General features: G+C 41.4%; 1 protein-coding gene across 20 annotated transcripts in view; it reads right to left on the reverse strand.

Annotated features, from left to right (window-relative positions):
* The window catches only part of rims2a (regulating synaptic membrane exocytosis 2a), a 702781-nt gene that overhangs the window by 225899 nt on the left and 459405 nt on the right, over positions 1-17477 (reverse strand). For 9 of the 20 annotated variants that reach the window (XM_078216669.1, XM_078216668.1, XM_078216667.1 and 6 more), the window contains one exon: positions 15081-15187. The exons of 9 other annotated variants lie outside the window; for them this stretch is intronic. In XM_078216669.1, the coding sequence (XP_078072795.1) occupies positions 15081-15187 (107 nt within the window). Of the gene's footprint in view, positions 1-5036; positions 5323-15080; positions 15188-17477 lie in introns of those variants that run through there. 2 more of the 20 variants (XM_078216687.1, XM_078216686.1) reach the window with 1 other exon arrangement.

A 17477-nucleotide genomic window follows, 5' to 3' on the forward strand; every position in this document is an offset into this window, starting at 1 on the left:
CTTTTGTGGTGCATTCTCCTCAAATGTGTTTTCAGTCTTTATTCCACTTTGTACAGCTTTTTCTCTTCCTCTTCTATTAAATAAACAATGCGGTATCTGCTGCAAAAAACTTTAGCTCAGAATCTTCATCTTTACATAGAAGCAAACATGTCTTGATGATCTCACAAGGTGACTGGGCTAAGCTTAACTCTGTCCAGGTACAAAGCAAAAGAAATATCTAATTCTTTGAAAAGTTCAGCAATCACCTTTTAAATCTTCTCCAGGCCAAAGGATCCAAAGTAAAGCACTTCTGTTACCCTACATTTTATCATAGGCTAAAATAGGTCCTGATTTGGAGCACTGCTGTGCAGTTTCAGGTGATGTCCATATACTATAATGAACTCACATTAGCATCAGTGTGTGTTCTTTCAAAAGACCCTAGTCCTGGCAGGAAAGAGCTCTGAGAGCAGTACTAAACTAAAATCTGCTGTAGGAGAGTTATGACAACCTTTGATCTGGAAGCAGTACAGTAATTTCTTAAAAAGGTCTGTGGCACCGGTAATTGTTTTTCAAAATGTTTAAAAAGGACTTTTAAATGTTTGCATCAATAGGAGAGGGATCAATTGTAATTTCATGGGGAATAAGAAACACTAGTCCATATGATCTGTAACACTTGATCTGGAAGCAGTACCAACAGGAAGAAAGTCAAGAAGGAAACGGTGTGACTGGCAAACACAATGGTGAGCTGCAAACACAAAGGAGAGCTACAAAGCAAAGGATCTGGAGTGTGAAGGTGATCAGTTTGCAGATGCAGAGACAAAGAGAAAGCAGAAAGAGCAACACAGAATTATTGAGAGGAGGAGAATAAAGAAATCACTTTCAGGAAAAGGCCAGTTTTTCTATCTGACGGAAAAGGAGAAAGGAGCTCGTAAAGGGATTGTAAAGTCAGCTAAATTGGTCTACAACTTGGAAAAGTGTCTGAATATTGTGGAGATGCTAAAGAGCTGGCTGTTTTTCTATAGGTGACAAATTGAACCAGAGTGTTACTGGTTGTTTAGTTGAAAAGGAACTCTGGAAAACTACACCACGCGCGCGGCCTGTTGTGACCTGAGGGAGGGAGGATTCATAGAACTGCGCTTTGCGGAAGATAAAACTGTGAAACTTAAAGGTATTGTCAGATGGGACTCCTGACCTACCCTACGTAAATAAAGAACAGCATATGTGTAACTATGTAGTGTCACATTTTACAATGAATTGTTATGGCACAGGAAGAGGACATTTGGCCCATTGTGTCCACATCAGCTTTCCAAATGAGCTACTTATCTAATGCCATTCCCTCACCTTCTTCCCATAAACTTACATATTCTTCCTTTTCAGATAACAGTCTAATTTTCCCTCTTGAATGTGTCAATTGAACCTGCCTCCAGCATACTCTGAGGCAATGCATTCCAAACCCTAGCCACTTTCTACATAAAAAATGTTCCTCCTCATATAATTTTTGCTCCTTTTGCTAATTATTTTAAATCTGTGCCCTTGTGTTCTCAATACTTTCACAAGTGGGAACTGTTTCTCAATAGCTACTCTGTCTAGACCCTCTCATGATTTTGAATAGCTCTATCAAATCTCCAATTTGTGCGGGGAGTGATGTATAGGTCTGAACCCCATCAACGTGCAGTTTATATTGTCTACTGACCGTACTGTTTCCCAGATTGGCAGAGTGCACATTATCAGGCTGAAATTTCTAGGTCTCCAGATCACCAACAACCTGTCCTGGTCCCTCCAGGCCGACGCTCTAGTTAAGAAAGCCCACCAACGTCTCTACATTCTCAGGAGGCTAAGGAAATTTGGCATGTCTGCTACGACTCTCAACAATTTTTACAGATGCATCATAGAAAGCATCCTTTCTGGATGTATCACAGTTTGATATGGCTCCTGCTTTGACCAAGACTGCAAGAAACTACAAAGGATTGTGAACATAGTCCAGTTCATCATGCAAACCAGCCTCCCATCCATTGACTCTGTCTACACTTCCCGCTGCCTCGGAAAAGCAGCCAGCATAATCAAGGACCCTACGCATCCCGGACATACTCTCTTCTACCTTTTTCCTCTGGGAAAAAGATACAAAAGTTTGAGATCACGTACCAACCAACTCAAGAACAGCTTCTTCCCTGTTGCCATCAGACTTTTGAATCTACCTACCATATATTAAGCTGAACTTTCTCTACACCCTAGCTATGACTGTAACACTATATTCTGCATCCTCTCCTTTCCTTCTCCCCATGTACTCTATAAACGGTATATTTTGTCTGTATGGGGGGAAGAAACAATACTTTTCACTGCGTGCCACTACATGTGACAATAATAAATCAAATCAAATATGCTTCTTAATTCATGTGCAATTTGTCTTGGTTCTGATTCATGTTGAAGGAAAAGCTACACAATCTTGTTGGTAATTTCTCCATTTGTGGGTCATTCAGTAAAGTTGGTCATTTTGGTTTATGATTCCCCAACAGGGATCATAAAAAGTTTTTGAATCCAGAATACACCAGAGGAAAAAAACTGTTAAGCTTGACCTATGAACTCTCCCAGCATGAGTCAATTGTGGGTCAGTAACCAGAGAGTCAACACGTGGATGTCCGAATCAGGGTGCCTGATCTAATGAAAATAGAAGAGGTAGATTTTCGGATTTACTGTCTGGGCATGAACCATCGACTGGCAAGGGTACAAAGAAGAAAATTGTGTAGAAAGTATTGGCTGCCATAACAAAACCCACTGAATGTGTCTCTTGTTTTCTGTCTGGATGTTGCTTTGCATCCGGGGGTATTGAAGATATATTCATCTGATGCCTACCCAAGTACCTCCAGTAAAATGACTTTCTCTAAACCAATGCTAAAAGGAATGCACTACAGGTCCAACTAGATATTTTCTTCTCCATACTGGCTCCAAGTTCCAAGTTGAACTTTGAATTTATCTGGGGCGGGGAACCAGAAAATAGCACAAACGAGCAACAATGACATCATAAAGATATAAATAGCACTAAAATTCAACAATATAACATAATAGTACTAAGTATTCAACAAAACAACCGGGATAAAGTCTCATAAAACTGAGGTGGGTCTTTTAACCAGCACACCTCGGCACTCAGGAGCCCTGGTGGCTGTCGCCGATTAGCACCTGGGATCAACTCTATGCCACCCCCCACCCCCAGGAGCACAAGTCATAGTATTCAGGGCACTTTTTCCTGACATGTCAAGCTGGGAAATTTCTAACCTCGAGCTACCCACTTTTAGGATGAAAATCCCACATATAGGGTGGGAATTTCCACACCCCGTCACCACATGTTTTGTGGTGGCAGAGGTGGCCCGCCACTGGTTGGTGGCAGGATCTTCTGGTCCTGCCATTGTCAAAGGGGTTTCCCATCGAAACCCGCAGTGGGGATTCGCTATTGGTAGGACGAGAAGATCCAGCTGGTGAGAAGGGCCAGAAAATTCCGGCCATAAAATGTAAGCAGTTAGTTAGGGAAAAAGTTCATCTCTTTAAGGACCTGAAGGGAGTTTTTTATTTGGAAGCAGAGGACCTGGTTTTATATCTGTCTTCACAGAGAAAGCGGATGATGTGGAGGCTCCACTAAAAGAGGAGGAGGAAAGCTAGGCAGGGAGACATACTAAAAGATTATCATTATAGAAACTTGGTACGTTATCTACTCCAGGTGGAATGCATCTAATATTGTTGATAGAAGCAATGATAGAAATAACAGAAGCATTTTGCAATGTTTAAAGTCTCATTAAATTCCAGAGTAGTGGTGGATGACTGGAGGATTGCTCTGTTATGTCACTATTCAAGAAAGGGAAGAAGGATAAATCAGGAAACTACAGGTCAGTCAGCTTTACATTGTTGTTGGAGAAGTATTGGAAACCGTTATCAGAGGCAAATGCCTGAATTTTCAGAATCGTGGAGACTCCATGCCTTATCCAAAATGGCATTAGGACCCAAAATCAAGAAGTCCCACTCCCATTTCTGACAGATACGATTTTCACTAGTTGGGGAAAGGGGGTGGGGGAGGGGTGGCAAAATGTGATTCACACATGGGTGAAACCAAAAACCAGCAGGGCTGTTTGAACTCAGTGCTGAGTTTAAGCAAACCTCGCTATCGCTGGAGCAATGTCCATTTCCCACCATGTGTAACATATGATTTTTAAGAGTAGATGTGAATGGTCATAAAAGGTGGACAAGGTGTGTGCAACTGTCGAAATCCTCTGCTCTTTAAATTTTGATAAAAATAATTGGTGTTCATAGTTTCAATAGATGTTGGTTGACATAACCCTATCATCATAGTATTGTTACTGCCTGACTGATTCAGTGGGGGCAAGGGGATTAAATCCACAATTGATTGATAGCTCCAAGAGGTTATTAAGAGATTAGCTTTCTTAAAATGTGTGTCTAGAAAAACAAATGTTACTTTTAACATGGATTAAGTAGTTGAAGGCATTTAAATGTATTGAATGGGTTTTTAATCAATGAGTGTTTTTTAAAAAATTTACTCAAATCTGTAATTGCTACCTTAAACAATGTTTTATTTCACTTCAGCACGGCTCCTGATACCTGCCCATGGTCAATACAGGGTGAGGTGGCATAGAAGGGATAAGGGCAAATGGTGGCAGTTGAGAGTTGTGTGTTGGCATGAGTTAGCACTAAACTGGCATAGGGATTATGAAGAAGGGCACAATTGATTGGGTTGAGGGACATGGATTGGCATGGCAGGTATAAGGAGTCAACGCAGGTGCAGAAAAGGGAATGGACTGGTCTAGAGATTATGAGGGGCTATGGATGTGGTGCATGGTTTGACATGGAAGGTATAGGGGTGGGTAGAGGGGTATAGGTTGACATTGAAGGTATAAGGTGTCATTGGAGGTGGGTAGGGGCATGGATTACTATGGCCGGGGCATGGGGAAGGTTAGGGGATGAAATGCTGTGCCGAGTGAGGGTTACAGGATCTAGATGTCTTTTTTACAACATGGACGAAGTCCCAGAGCACTGAGTTGGGTCTTCTAACTCACCTGCCTTGGCATTCGTCAGCTTCTGTGGCTGTCTCTGAACTGCTTCTGAGGACAGTAGGCCCAATTCCAGCATGCTCCAGAGTGAAAATATGCCATTGGACCTGGTTCTTCCAAGGCTGGTTCAGCAAATCAAGAGGTTCTCATCGTTGTACACCTGCCTCAGAAGTGAAAATCCAGGCTAAAAACCCACAGCCACTCTGCAAGAGGATTGGTGGGGGAGGGAGGGAGTGAGGGCTATCAGGGCTGGCCCGGGAGATCTGGGAGGTCAGCGATGGGAGGCGGTGGGGGGAGGTTCAGCCATAAAGGGGGTTGCGGTGCTGGCAGCGATTGGGAAAGCCAGCGATCGGGACGCTGGCAATCGGGGCCACTGCGCATGCGCCAATCTCCGCGCTTTCAGATTGGTGCATGTGCAGTGGCCCACTCAGCACTATGCTGCCAGCCTCTCGGATGGAAATAGGCCCTGCCGCCTATTTTCCAGAGTGAATCCCACTGAGGCACTCTGCAGTGTTCAGAGAGTTGGAGATTCGCTTTGGTAAGTACGTTAAAAACCCAGCGGGAATTACTCCCGTTTTCCTGCACTTTGGGAACTTAGAATTTGTTTGAAGAATCCCGACCATGGATTTTCATAGGTATACAACAAAATGCCATGCGGAGGTTTATTAAAACGGACAAAGCTCTTAGAATTAAGGGAAAAGTGCCAATATTCATACAAAACTGGCTCAGTGACTGAAAACAAAACAAGATGGTGGATGAAAGAGTCCAGACTGGGCGATGGTTTGCAGTGCTGTTTGCTGAGGGTCAGTTTTGGGTCCATTCCTGTTCGTAATTTTCTAAATGACCTAGACTCATGTAGAGATCAGCATTGTTAAGAGTAAAGATGATATAGAACTTGTTACAGTGGTAAAAGGATGATTTTAGTCTTCAGGATGACACAGACAGAATGGTGAACTGAGCAGAAGCATCAGCTCAATGTGGAGCAATCTGAAATGATGAACTCTGGGAGGACTGAGAAAAAATCGTAGTATGTGAGCATTGCCAGCGTTTATTGCAGATCCATAATTGTCCTTGAGAAGCGGGTAGTGAACTGTTGAACTACTGCAGTCCATTTGCTGTAGGCACAGCCACAATGCTGTTAGGATGGGAGTTCAATGATGTTCAGCCAGCGACAGTGAAGGAACAGTGGTATACTTCCAAGTAAGGTTGGCGTTTGGCTTGGAGAGAAACTTGCAGGCTGTGGTGTTCCCATGCATCTTCCGCCTTTGTCCTTCGAGATGGTCGAGGTCACGGATTTGGAAGGTGTGATCGAAGAAGGCTTGGCAAGTTGCCGCAATGACATCTTGTTGATGGCACACATTGCTGCCACTTTGCGTCAGTGGTGGAGGAAGTGAATGTTTAAGGTGGTGGATGAGGTGCTAAACCAGCAAGCTGTTTTGTCTGGATGGTGTTCAGCTTCTTGAATGTTACTTGTGCTGTATGTCCTGAACATTCTGATGTGTGCCTTGTAGAGAGTGGCAGGCTCTGGGGGGGGGGGGTCAGGAGGTGGGTTACTTGCTGCAGAATTTCCAGCCTCTTACCTGCTTTTGTAGCCTAAATATTTGTATGGTTGGTCCATTAACATTTCTGGTCAATGGTAACTCCTGGAATGTTGATAGCGAGGGTTTCAGCGATGGTAATAACATTTAATCGTCAGGGAGATAGTCTCTAGTTCGAGATGGTCACTGTATGACATTTAACTGGCACGAATGCCATTTATAAGGTGAAGTCTGAATGCTGTCCAGGTCTTGCTGCAAAACTGCACGGACGAACTCTAGTGTCTTCGGAATCATGAATGGTACTGGACATGGACAGTATACTATTAATGGTATAATTTTGAAAAGAGTAGGTGAGCAAAGGAAACGTTGGTGTCTATTTGCACAAATCCTTAAAGACATCAGGGCAAGTTGATATGATCATTAAAAAACCATAAGGTTTTATGAATCAAAAAATAGAATACCAGCATGTTATTGGAGATGAAGAGAGGTTTTAAAGGTAGGATTGTTCTCCTTGGAACAGATAAGGACTGAAATCCTCCCACCCGGGCTGGGATTCTCCAGTTCCGCTGCAGTGAATGGAGATTTGGCTGAACACCGAATTCTCCCTTCCTATTATTAGTGGTAGCAGGGCATGTGAGATTGGAGAATTCTGCCCAAGATTAAAAGATGACCGAATAGAGATTTTCAAAGATGTTGAGAGGTTTAAGAGTAGCTTGAGAGAAACTATTCCTTCTGGTCCAAGGTCAAAGATTTAAATCATTGGCAAAATATCTGGAGCAGACAGGAGGATTTTTTTTTCTTAGCAAATTGTTAAAATTTGGAATGCTTCACCTGGAAAGGTAATTAAATCTGATTCCAGAAATACATTTAAAAAGAACTTGGACAGATACTTGAGGATAAAGAATTCACAGGGTTAAGGACAAAAACAGACAATGTTAGAGTAGACATGGGCTCTTTCAAAGAACCAGAACAGGCATGACAGGCCGAATGGGCTCCTCTTGTGCTGTGGGTTTCTATGGTTCCATTAACTTTCACAAAAGGAAAAGACCAAGAGCGGGATGTTCTGGTCGCGCTTGCCCCAAAGGCGGAAAATCCCACCCGAGGTCAATGGATATTTGCATGTCCTGCCCTCTATGATTCCCATGACGGGCGGGACGGGGAAATTCCTCCAAGTGTCTAAGCCACGTGAACCTAAAGTTCCAATTTCAACTCCTGATCTGTGCTCTGTGAGCAAATCTCAACTTTGGCAGCAATGGGGATGCCACCATGGACCTCAGAGGCTCAAAGGTGGAAAAAATAATAGATCAAGGTTTCTGCTCCCAATCACTATCCAGGTACTCTGCTGAAATCTGCATGTGACTGAATGTTGAGTGTGAACAGGAACAAGCTCTGATCAATTCCTTGGTTGAATGGTTAGTCCAAGCCAATATAAGAAGATTGGTCATTTGGTTAAGATTTCAAAAGGTTGCTGATTTCAACTCTCGACTAGGTTTTCATGTTCAGAAGAGGTGGGGTAAAAGCAGAGAAAATTCGAGAAAAAGTAAACATTTGGATTTCAGTACTAATCCTGCTCCCCCTCTTCCTTTAAACCCAGCACTTTGGCCAAGCTTCTGGTCTCCCTTCTAACAAGGTCAGGAATTGGGATGTTTTCTATGTAAAAGATGCTTCGGAAATGTCAGTTGATGAAATTCAATTGATGCATTTTATAACTTTTATAAATGTTGCATTTGACTTGAACTGCAGCAAACAACTTGTGTCCTTTGCTTGTTATACTTGAAAATCAGCTGCAAAATCACGATACTCAAAAATACAAATACAAATTTGCCATTTTTTAATTTACAGCTTCTTACTCATCCAAATTGAGCCAATTTTGGGAGAAATGTCTGCAGGAACTTGGCATATGAACTCCAGAAATCCCATCAAAATAGTGTAAACATATTTATGCCAGGATTTGTACAGGTCTTCCTCTGCAGTTACAGTAGATGAGGATGACAACCCACACAGAATTTCACCCCTTTCTCTCTAAATAGCCAGTAGTGGATCTCCAGTAGTTGTGCGGACAATGAATTAAACAGTATGGTGCATAGCTAGCGTGATATTGTCTCATACAAAAATGGCCAAACAAGCAAAGAACACTACTATGGCCTGATTGGAAATATGACCAAGTTCTGGACAGAAGGTTTTAAACTCCACGCTGAGAGTGTGTCGCTGCAAGAAGAAATGATCTTTGTTTACCTGCGAAAATGCCTTTGGGTAATGGGTAATAAAGTCAGTAGGATACTGGGCAATGGTTGTTTTCAAGGGGGAAGCTGTAGCAACACGTCCTTGATAATAAAGTCATTCTAATCGATCAAATGGAGCCAGAAGGCTGATTTTAAGTGCTAAAGTAGCCGAAGACAACTGCCTTAAGATCAGGCAGCCTGCAATAAACCAATTTGGATGAGATGCCTATGGTCAGTGTGCATGTGTAAAACTTAATCAGTTCAAGTTGGTCTCAAAGAATAAATACTGGAGTTTTGAAAAACAGAATCAAAAGATAAGAGAAGAATCACAGAAGAAGAAAGGAACCTCAAGTTTTAAGCTTGATGAAATCTGATCCCTCTCCATGCCTGGCCAGCATGAGTGGATAGAGACACCGCTACAGGTCCATTAGATGAGTATAAGTAGTTAAAATGTTTGTATACTTGTTATAGTAGATTTATAGGGGAATAGAAGCATTGATTTATGATACAGCGTAAGAAAATCAGTCTTGTAGCAGTCATACATATTTAAAGTTTTTCTACATTTTCCTAATAAAGATGTGATTTGATTTAAAGATAACGTTTTCATGTCCATCAATTAATGGAGAAAGGGTCTTGGTTAACAGGTAGAAGCTTGTGTGAGATGCAATAGGCCACAGCTGAGTATATGAATTGAGGTAATAGTCCTGAAAGCTGCAGACCAATGATCTGAGCAACTATGCTGGGATTTGACTAGCCGCTGGTCCCAGTGAATTTCACGCAGTTCACATTAGTTCTTTGGCATTAGTAAATATCCTTGGTGCTCACCAATATGCTAGAAAGCCTAGTGGAGGGCCCCAAAAACATACAGGGGTGAATTTTCCCATTGCGCCAGCCACAGGATTCGTAGCGGGCGAGGGGTGGACCATGGAAAGGTCTGTTAACCTTGAGCAGGATTTTCGGGTTTCAGGATGAACGCGGCTGGAAAATCCTGCCCACTATAGCTATCTCCAGTTGCCTCTGATTTATAAATAACACCTTCGAAGATTAAAAGATAAAGTAATTTTGCCATCATAAATCTTCAGGAATCTAAGCCAAGGAACCAGCTCGGGGCCCCATGTTCGGCCCTCATGACTGCCAGTGTTGTTGGAGGTATGCTTGAGTTGACCTGGTGAACCTCTGTCAACCAAATGCTAGGTGCCTCTGAAGGCTGGGCTGCAGGAACTCTAGACTGAGGGAGCTCCTCCTCCCCGGCACTTGTCACAATAAGGGCCATGCTTGAGGCAGAGAATGGCTCAGCCACCAACAAGCAATCTACAGGCAGGACTGTAGTTCCATCTAAATGGGTCTTGGTCTGGATTCCAACTGTTCTGCTGATCTCAGTTATATGGTGGGAGCACATTGAAATAGCTGAAGACTTTTGGGGCCGTAGGTCTTTTGGATTACTATTTAGTGGAGTAGATTTTCAACTTATTACCTGGGTAATAAACTGATGTTGCTAATTCGCCAAAACTTATCAAAATTAGTTTCTATAATGGGCGGCCAAACCATAATGGCTATGTAACGTCTGGGTGTAAGTTGAAACGTTAAACCACTGACCAAACGTGAGTGCTATTGGGAAATTTCTCAATAGACTGTGAGTCACTAGTGTTGTGATTTTTGATATTTTTATGTGTATTATACAAAATTTTACATAGGTGTGAAGCGTGTACATCAAAATGCTGCTAGAGGCAGAATTTAGAATAACACAGGTAACAGGTAAAAGAAAAGACGGCAATTAAGACAATTATTTTCATGCTACAAAGAGGTCAAATGGTCATCACAATAATTCCAGGTGAGGTCACTTAGGTCATCCATCCAGAGAGATCCTATGTCACCCCATTCTCTCTCTTTATGAATTGCTCTTGTTGCCCGAGGGTTACTAAATATGGCTTGTACAATGATATTACTATGGGGAAAGGCACAAAGCCAGGTCCCAAGAAACACCTTGGCCAGTATAATGATTGAACTTATATTGTTGACGTTATTTTTGTCCCCATACTCAAGCCAATGGAGTCAACTGACCCCCATCACCTATTGCAGCATATTTGCAGATTATTTTGCTTCCTCTCGCTGTCGAGAAGTTTATTCCAATATATTGACCATCATAATGTGAAGGAAAAGTTCCTGACACCTGATATAAAAATACTCTCCAGTTTGAATCCCTAGCGGTAGTCCTGCAGTTGAAATTAAAAATGCGATGATTTTTTACACTCTGTAAATATAGCAAAAATGCTGGACTCTGTCCAAACATGCAAAATTAGAAAACACTTATCCTACACATGAGAATATAATTTGCACTGTTTTACAGACACTAGCTTAACTGCAACAATTGAGCGCTGCTTTGGATTCACTGCCAGACAGAACCTACTTTAAATTTGGAAACTTTTTGTCACATAATATAAATAAGTATTTTAATGTTTTCCAGCTTATCTCCAGTTGCTCGATGGAGCACAACATAAGTGAAACAGTGATAAAGTAGAATGACATGGGATATGAAGAACCCCGGCTGTCAGGGACTGAACAAAGAACAATACAGCACAGGAACAGGCCCTTCAGCCCTCCAAGCCCGCGCCGCTCCCTGGTCCAAACTAGACCATTCTTTTGTGTCCCTCTATTCCCACTCCGTTCATGTGGCTATCTGGATAAGTCTTAAACGTTCCCAGTGTGTCCGCCTCTACCACCTTGCTCGGCTGCACATTCCAGGTCCCCACCACCCTCTGTGTAAAATACGTCCTTCTGATATCCGTGTTAAACCTTCCCCCCCCCCCCCCCCTCACCTTGAACCTATGACTGTTGCTATGGCATTACCAGATTTTTGTTTGTGATGGATTACTAAGAGATAGGCTGCATTCTTTTGCAGGTTATTGAGCATGTTAACTGTTTATTATATTACATTACAACAGGACTAAAAATGAGCAGAATTATGTTGTATTGTGATATTAGTCAATATTAAGGAAAATAATCCAGCAAATATAACTTCCCCATGGCAAACTGAGAATTTGAATTCTGTTTTTAAAAAAATCTGGTAATAAAATGCTGGTATCAGTACAAGCTCAAAAAAGCTGTTGCTTGTTGTAAAGACTCAGCTGGTTTACTGATGTCCTTTAGGAAAGTAAAACTGCCACTCTAACTTTGTCTGGTCTACATAGAATCCAGTCCCACAGTAAGGTATTTAATTGTGAAATGCCCTCTGAAGAAGTCTAGCATGTCACTCAGTTGTATCAAACTACTCCCAAACAGTTCTAGAAAAAGGTCTACATTGTCCATCTTTAGTTGCCCTGAGAATGCTATGTTCAAGTCTTTAGAATGATTATTAATTCAAGATTCTCATTGAAAGAATCAAAGTGAACTGCAGATGTGTGGCATAATTTTAGCTTTGATATTTTTTTAGAGCTAAAATTAAAATGAGCACAAAAGCAGCATTTCAAGAAGTTGCTTTGGGAACCCTGCATGGGTGCTAGCTATGCATGCCTTTTTTTGGGATACATGGGACATTCTTTATTCAAGGCCTACACAGGTTTCTTCCCTCACCAATTTTTCTAGTACACTAATGATTGTATCAGTGCCACTTCCTACTCTCTCCTTGAACTGGAAGCTTTTATCAATCCTGCTTCCACTTCTCCCACATATACACATACAAATTTGGAGTAAGAGTAGATCACTCGACCCCTAAAGACTGCTCTGCCATTTAATGAGAACATGGCTGATCCGATTGCAACTTCAACTCCATATTCCCACCTATCCCAATAACATTTCATTGCCTTGCTTATCAAGAATCGATTCAGCTCTGCCTAAAGATTGTTCAAAGATTCTGATTCCACCGCCTTTTGAGGGAGAGAGCTCCAAAGACTCACCACCTTCAAGAGAAAAAAATTCTCCTCATCTCTGTCCTAAATGGGTGATCCCTTAAGTGACTCTTAGTTCTAGGTTCCCCCATAAGAGGAAATATCATCTCCACATCCATCCTATCAAGACTCTTCAGGATCTTTTACGTTTCAATCAAGTCACCTCTTACTGTTCTAAACTTCAGCAGATATAAGGCTAGCCTGTCAATCTTTTCCACATAAGACAACCTGTCCATTCCAGGTATTGTAGTCTTGTAAACCTTCTCTGAACTGGTTCCAATGCATTTATATCATTCCTTAAATAAGGAGGCCAATACTGTACACAGTACTCAAGATGTGATCTCACCAATGCCCTGTATAACTGAAGTATAATATCTCTACTTTTGCAATTACCCTCACAATAAATTATAACATTCAATTAGCTTTCCTAATTGCCTGTTGTAAATATATGCTAACCTTTTGCAAGTCACGCACTGGAACATCTGGATCCCTCTGCACTTCAGAGCTCTGCAATCTCATACCATTTAGGTGATATGTTTTTTTTTTATTCTTCCTGCCAAAATGGATAATTTCACATTTGCCCAAAATTATACACCATTGCCAGATATTTGCCCACTCACTTAGCTCATGTCCCTTTGTAGCTTTGTTATGTCCTCTTCACAACTTAACTTACCATGTTGACTCTGTCTCATTACTATGAATTTATCTAAGTGCCCTGCTATAATATCTTTAATTATAGCTTCTAACATTTTCTCTATGATAGATGTTAAGCTAGCTGGTCTGTAGTTTCCTGCTTTCTGTCTCATTTCCTTTTTGAAAAAAGGAGTTACATTCGTTATTTCTAATCTAATGGAATGTTTCCCAAATCTAGTCAATTTTGGAAAATTGCCACTTCTTTTAAGACCCTACGATGAAGTCCATCAAGTCCCAGGGGCTTGTCAGCCCATAGTACCATCAATTTGCTCAGTGCCACTTTCCTGGAGATTGTAATTTCCTGATTTATAGCTATTTCTGGGATACTATTTGTATCCTCTCTAGTAAAGACCAATGCAAAATACCTGTTCAATTCATCTGCCACCTCTTTATTTTCCATTGTTAATTCCACAAACTCACTTTCTATAAGACCAACACTCACTTTAACTCTTTTTTTGTTCTAAAATACCTATAGTAACTTTTACTATTTATCTGTCATTAAATTTCTAGGGAGTTATTTTTTCACACAATCCATTGCTGACTTTTCTCTTCCCCAAATTCAGTTTTTCCATTTCTGGAGTTCGGCTGTCAACTAATTCGGGTCATTGACTCACACAGCTACCTTGATTACACTTCCTCAGACCCTGCTTCATGTAAGGATTCTATTCCATTTTCCCAGTTTCTCTGTCTCTGTCACATCTGTTCTAACAAAACCATTCCAGTGCTTTTGATGTATTTTCCATTTTCCTCACCATGGTTGACCAAGCCCTCAACATGCCCATCCTATTTTTTACATTTTGTCTCTCACATTTCTGCTACTGTCCTGAACTTCCACTTGACCAGCCTCTGCATTCACCGGAGTATTCACCACAATTTCCCCCACCTCTAGTGTGATGCCACCACCAAACATATCTCCCCCTGCCTTCATCTTCCAGCCTTTCTCGCACACTCCAATCGCTCCAATGTCACCTTTGTGTGACCCCAAGCTTTGGTTCCTTGCATTTTAATTCTCCATCTCACTCCCGCCCTGGCTACATGTTCCACTGAAGCTCAGCAGAAGCTTGAGAAACAGCATCTTGTTTTTCAATTCCAATCTTGCGAACGCAACACTGAGTTCAAAGATATAATCACTGCCCTAAGCTTTCCAGATAGCCAATGCTGTGAGGTAGCCAGCTAGGTTAGTTGACTGGAGAGCTTGAGAGGGTGGTGTAGGATAACACTAATATTGGGGCCTATTTCTTGATTTTGTCCCATAGTGGTATCATGGCATAAGCCATGATTAGCAACCCTCAGTCAATGAGAGAGGTGCTGATACTGATTACGCTGTTACCATTTGCAGTGCCTCTAGACCGATTGCTTTTTTTACTTATCTTATAATTCCATTTGGACTTGCAAATTAATCTCTTTTGTTATTTAATGTTTCCTGCCTTCCAACCTATCACAAACCTTCCCTATTGTTTTTCCCTACCCTTCCCACCCTTCCCCTACCTCAGCGCTTGCTTAAAATCCCATACTGAAGAAAAGTTAACTTGGTTCTCCCTCTACAGATGTTACCTAACCTGCTGAGTATTTCCAACATTTTCTGTTTCTATCAGAATGAACACATTGCTCTGTTCTAAATAAAATTGCAACTTACATGTAAGATAACACCCCACATTTTTTGTTTTACATGTGCTTTATACATGCTGGGGAAGGGTCTCATTTTGCACTTGCCTTTGAATGATACTCCTGTTCCAACCTTGAATCTGACGCTGCTACCTGTTTGTACTTGCTCATTTTCATTTTCATTTGGCGAGTCCTCTCTTCTACATCCATTGCACCTGTGGACAGAGCGCCAAGTTAAACAGTCAACTTGCAATTGTCAGTTATCCCTCTGACCCCACTACTCCTTTACTGGTGCTGCTGAGCGTATGACATCAAAGCTAATTATTGAAATTGAAATTGGTTTGGGGATGGATAAAGCTATATCTCTAAACCATGGACTCAGAAAAACCTTCTTTTAAAATAAGAGAGATTTTGACACTGTTAATATTGGATTCTGAACTAGATAATAGCACCAACATTGATTTGCCTGTGAAATAAAAACAATTTCAATTGCACTGCTAATGTACTAGAGAAAACCTCAGAGTAGAAACAACAAAGGGGTGATTACATTGCCAAAACTATGGTGGGATAGGAGCTATGCCCATCTGGCCTCACAGACGTCTTATCCCAAATCACAATGGAAAAGGTCATTTATTTATTAGTGATGGGTGCCCATGTTGGCATTATGCTATTGAAACACCCACATTGTCTACACATCAGGATACAGGGCAACATGTTGCCACTCCTTGGACTTGGGGTGATAAAGGCCAGTGTGCTGAAGTCATTGAGTGCCAAACGTTAATTGGAAAGGCTCTCACTCATCTCCTTACCTGTCCGCAAATGGCAATGAACCTCTCTTGGATCGAATGCCAATTGAAAGTGTAATTGTAGCCTCCATTTACACTTGAAGCAGGTGTACTTACATAGATATTGCAGGAAATCCCAGAATTCCACGAGCATTGTTAAGACAGAGGGGGTGACAGGCAAAAGCTGCCGCTCAATTGCATTATTTTCTTTGAGCTAGAAAACAACATGGAAACCTGGGGGAAATGGATTCCATCCCAAGTTCCTACCCCTCTTCTCCATTTTATCTAACTTCTGTCCCCAAATACGGACAATTTCTGTGCTCACATCCCGATGGATTACCATTTTTCGGAGCTACTCTAACCTCAGGCTCAGGTACATTGTCAACATAAGTGTTGTGTGAAAACAGATCCAAGCTGTCTCCAGGTAACTTTGCAAACAGGAACTAATAAAGGCACATTACTGTACTCACCAAATTGTCTTATCAAAGCAATTGCTAAACTAAACTACAGATGGCTTATTATGATCTTATTATCACTGTGTTTAATCAAATACATTAATCTTAACAGTGAATTATGACATGTATTATTTTAGGTTCAATTATTTTATTTTGTTCTATACTTTCTTCATTTGCAACTGACCACATTCTGTTTTGTGTGGAAAATCCTAATACGTCATTTAGAATGAGTAAAATACAAATAGTCCAAACTAAGGGAGAAAATTTGCTTGTACAGAAAAAAATTCCAAAGATTGATTATTTGACTTAGTTACTGTTAATCATTTGAAAATTTATCCTTTAGGCTGGATTGAGTGATTCTGATACCAAGGGCACATGTTAGGTTTGGATCCAAAATTCGGATGGTCGGGTGAGCTGGACTCAACATACAAATTCATATTTAAATGAAATTGAAGTGATGCTGCTGGCCAGCAAATACTAACAAAGTGATCTATCAGGCTCCAAGATAATGCAAGAGGGATGGGCCCATGGTGAAATGAGTCACCAGTCCATTTTATTGACCTTTGCTTGCTGGAGAATTGAGCAGCAACGGTCAGGGAAATTAATCCTTAAGCTGGTACATAATTAGCTAATTATAAATTTAGAAGGTTTATATGTTGTTCTGTTTTCTCGTTGCAAATGTTCAAGTAAGGCAATTTACTAATAGGATTCAATGTCATGAACTGAGAGACTGTAGACCAGGTTGTCCTGGCTCTCTCACTCCCAATTCTAGGGGTGCAATTTTCAAAAAAAAGACAAAAGGTTCTGACTGAAAACCAGTGTGTTTCTCCCGAGAGAAACAGGCAGGTTTTCTCTCCAGATCTTTTGACACTTTGTCAAAAACAGTAGGGGATGTGTCTTTCACCATCATTCCTGATCGTGGGGCAAAAAGACACCAGCAAGGCCAGTTCCACAGGAGCCTGATTGCAAATTGAAGCTAAAGATCCCCCTCCCTCATCTTGGCGACATCAAGCCATCAGAGACCCCCTCCAACAATGCAGGCATAATCCTCCCCCACCCGCAATCCAGGTTGGCACTTCAAGGGTGGCAGAATACTGCCAAGCCTTTTCCCTCAGTACCTGAGGGCTATACTCACCTCTGAGCCCCCGGCATGGTCAGCACCACTGGTTTCCATTTTGGGGAACCAGGAAACAAAGGCTTAAAGCCATTTATGTACGTTTAAATCTATTTAAATGGAAGGAAATCAGTTTCACTCCCTCGCTGGA

Source organism: Mustelus asterias, chromosome 7 (assembly GCF_964213995.1).
Source record: "Mustelus asterias chromosome 7, sMusAst1.hap1.1, whole genome shotgun sequence".
NCBI lineage: Eukaryota > Metazoa > Chordata > Chondrichthyes > Carcharhiniformes > Triakidae > Mustelus > Mustelus asterias.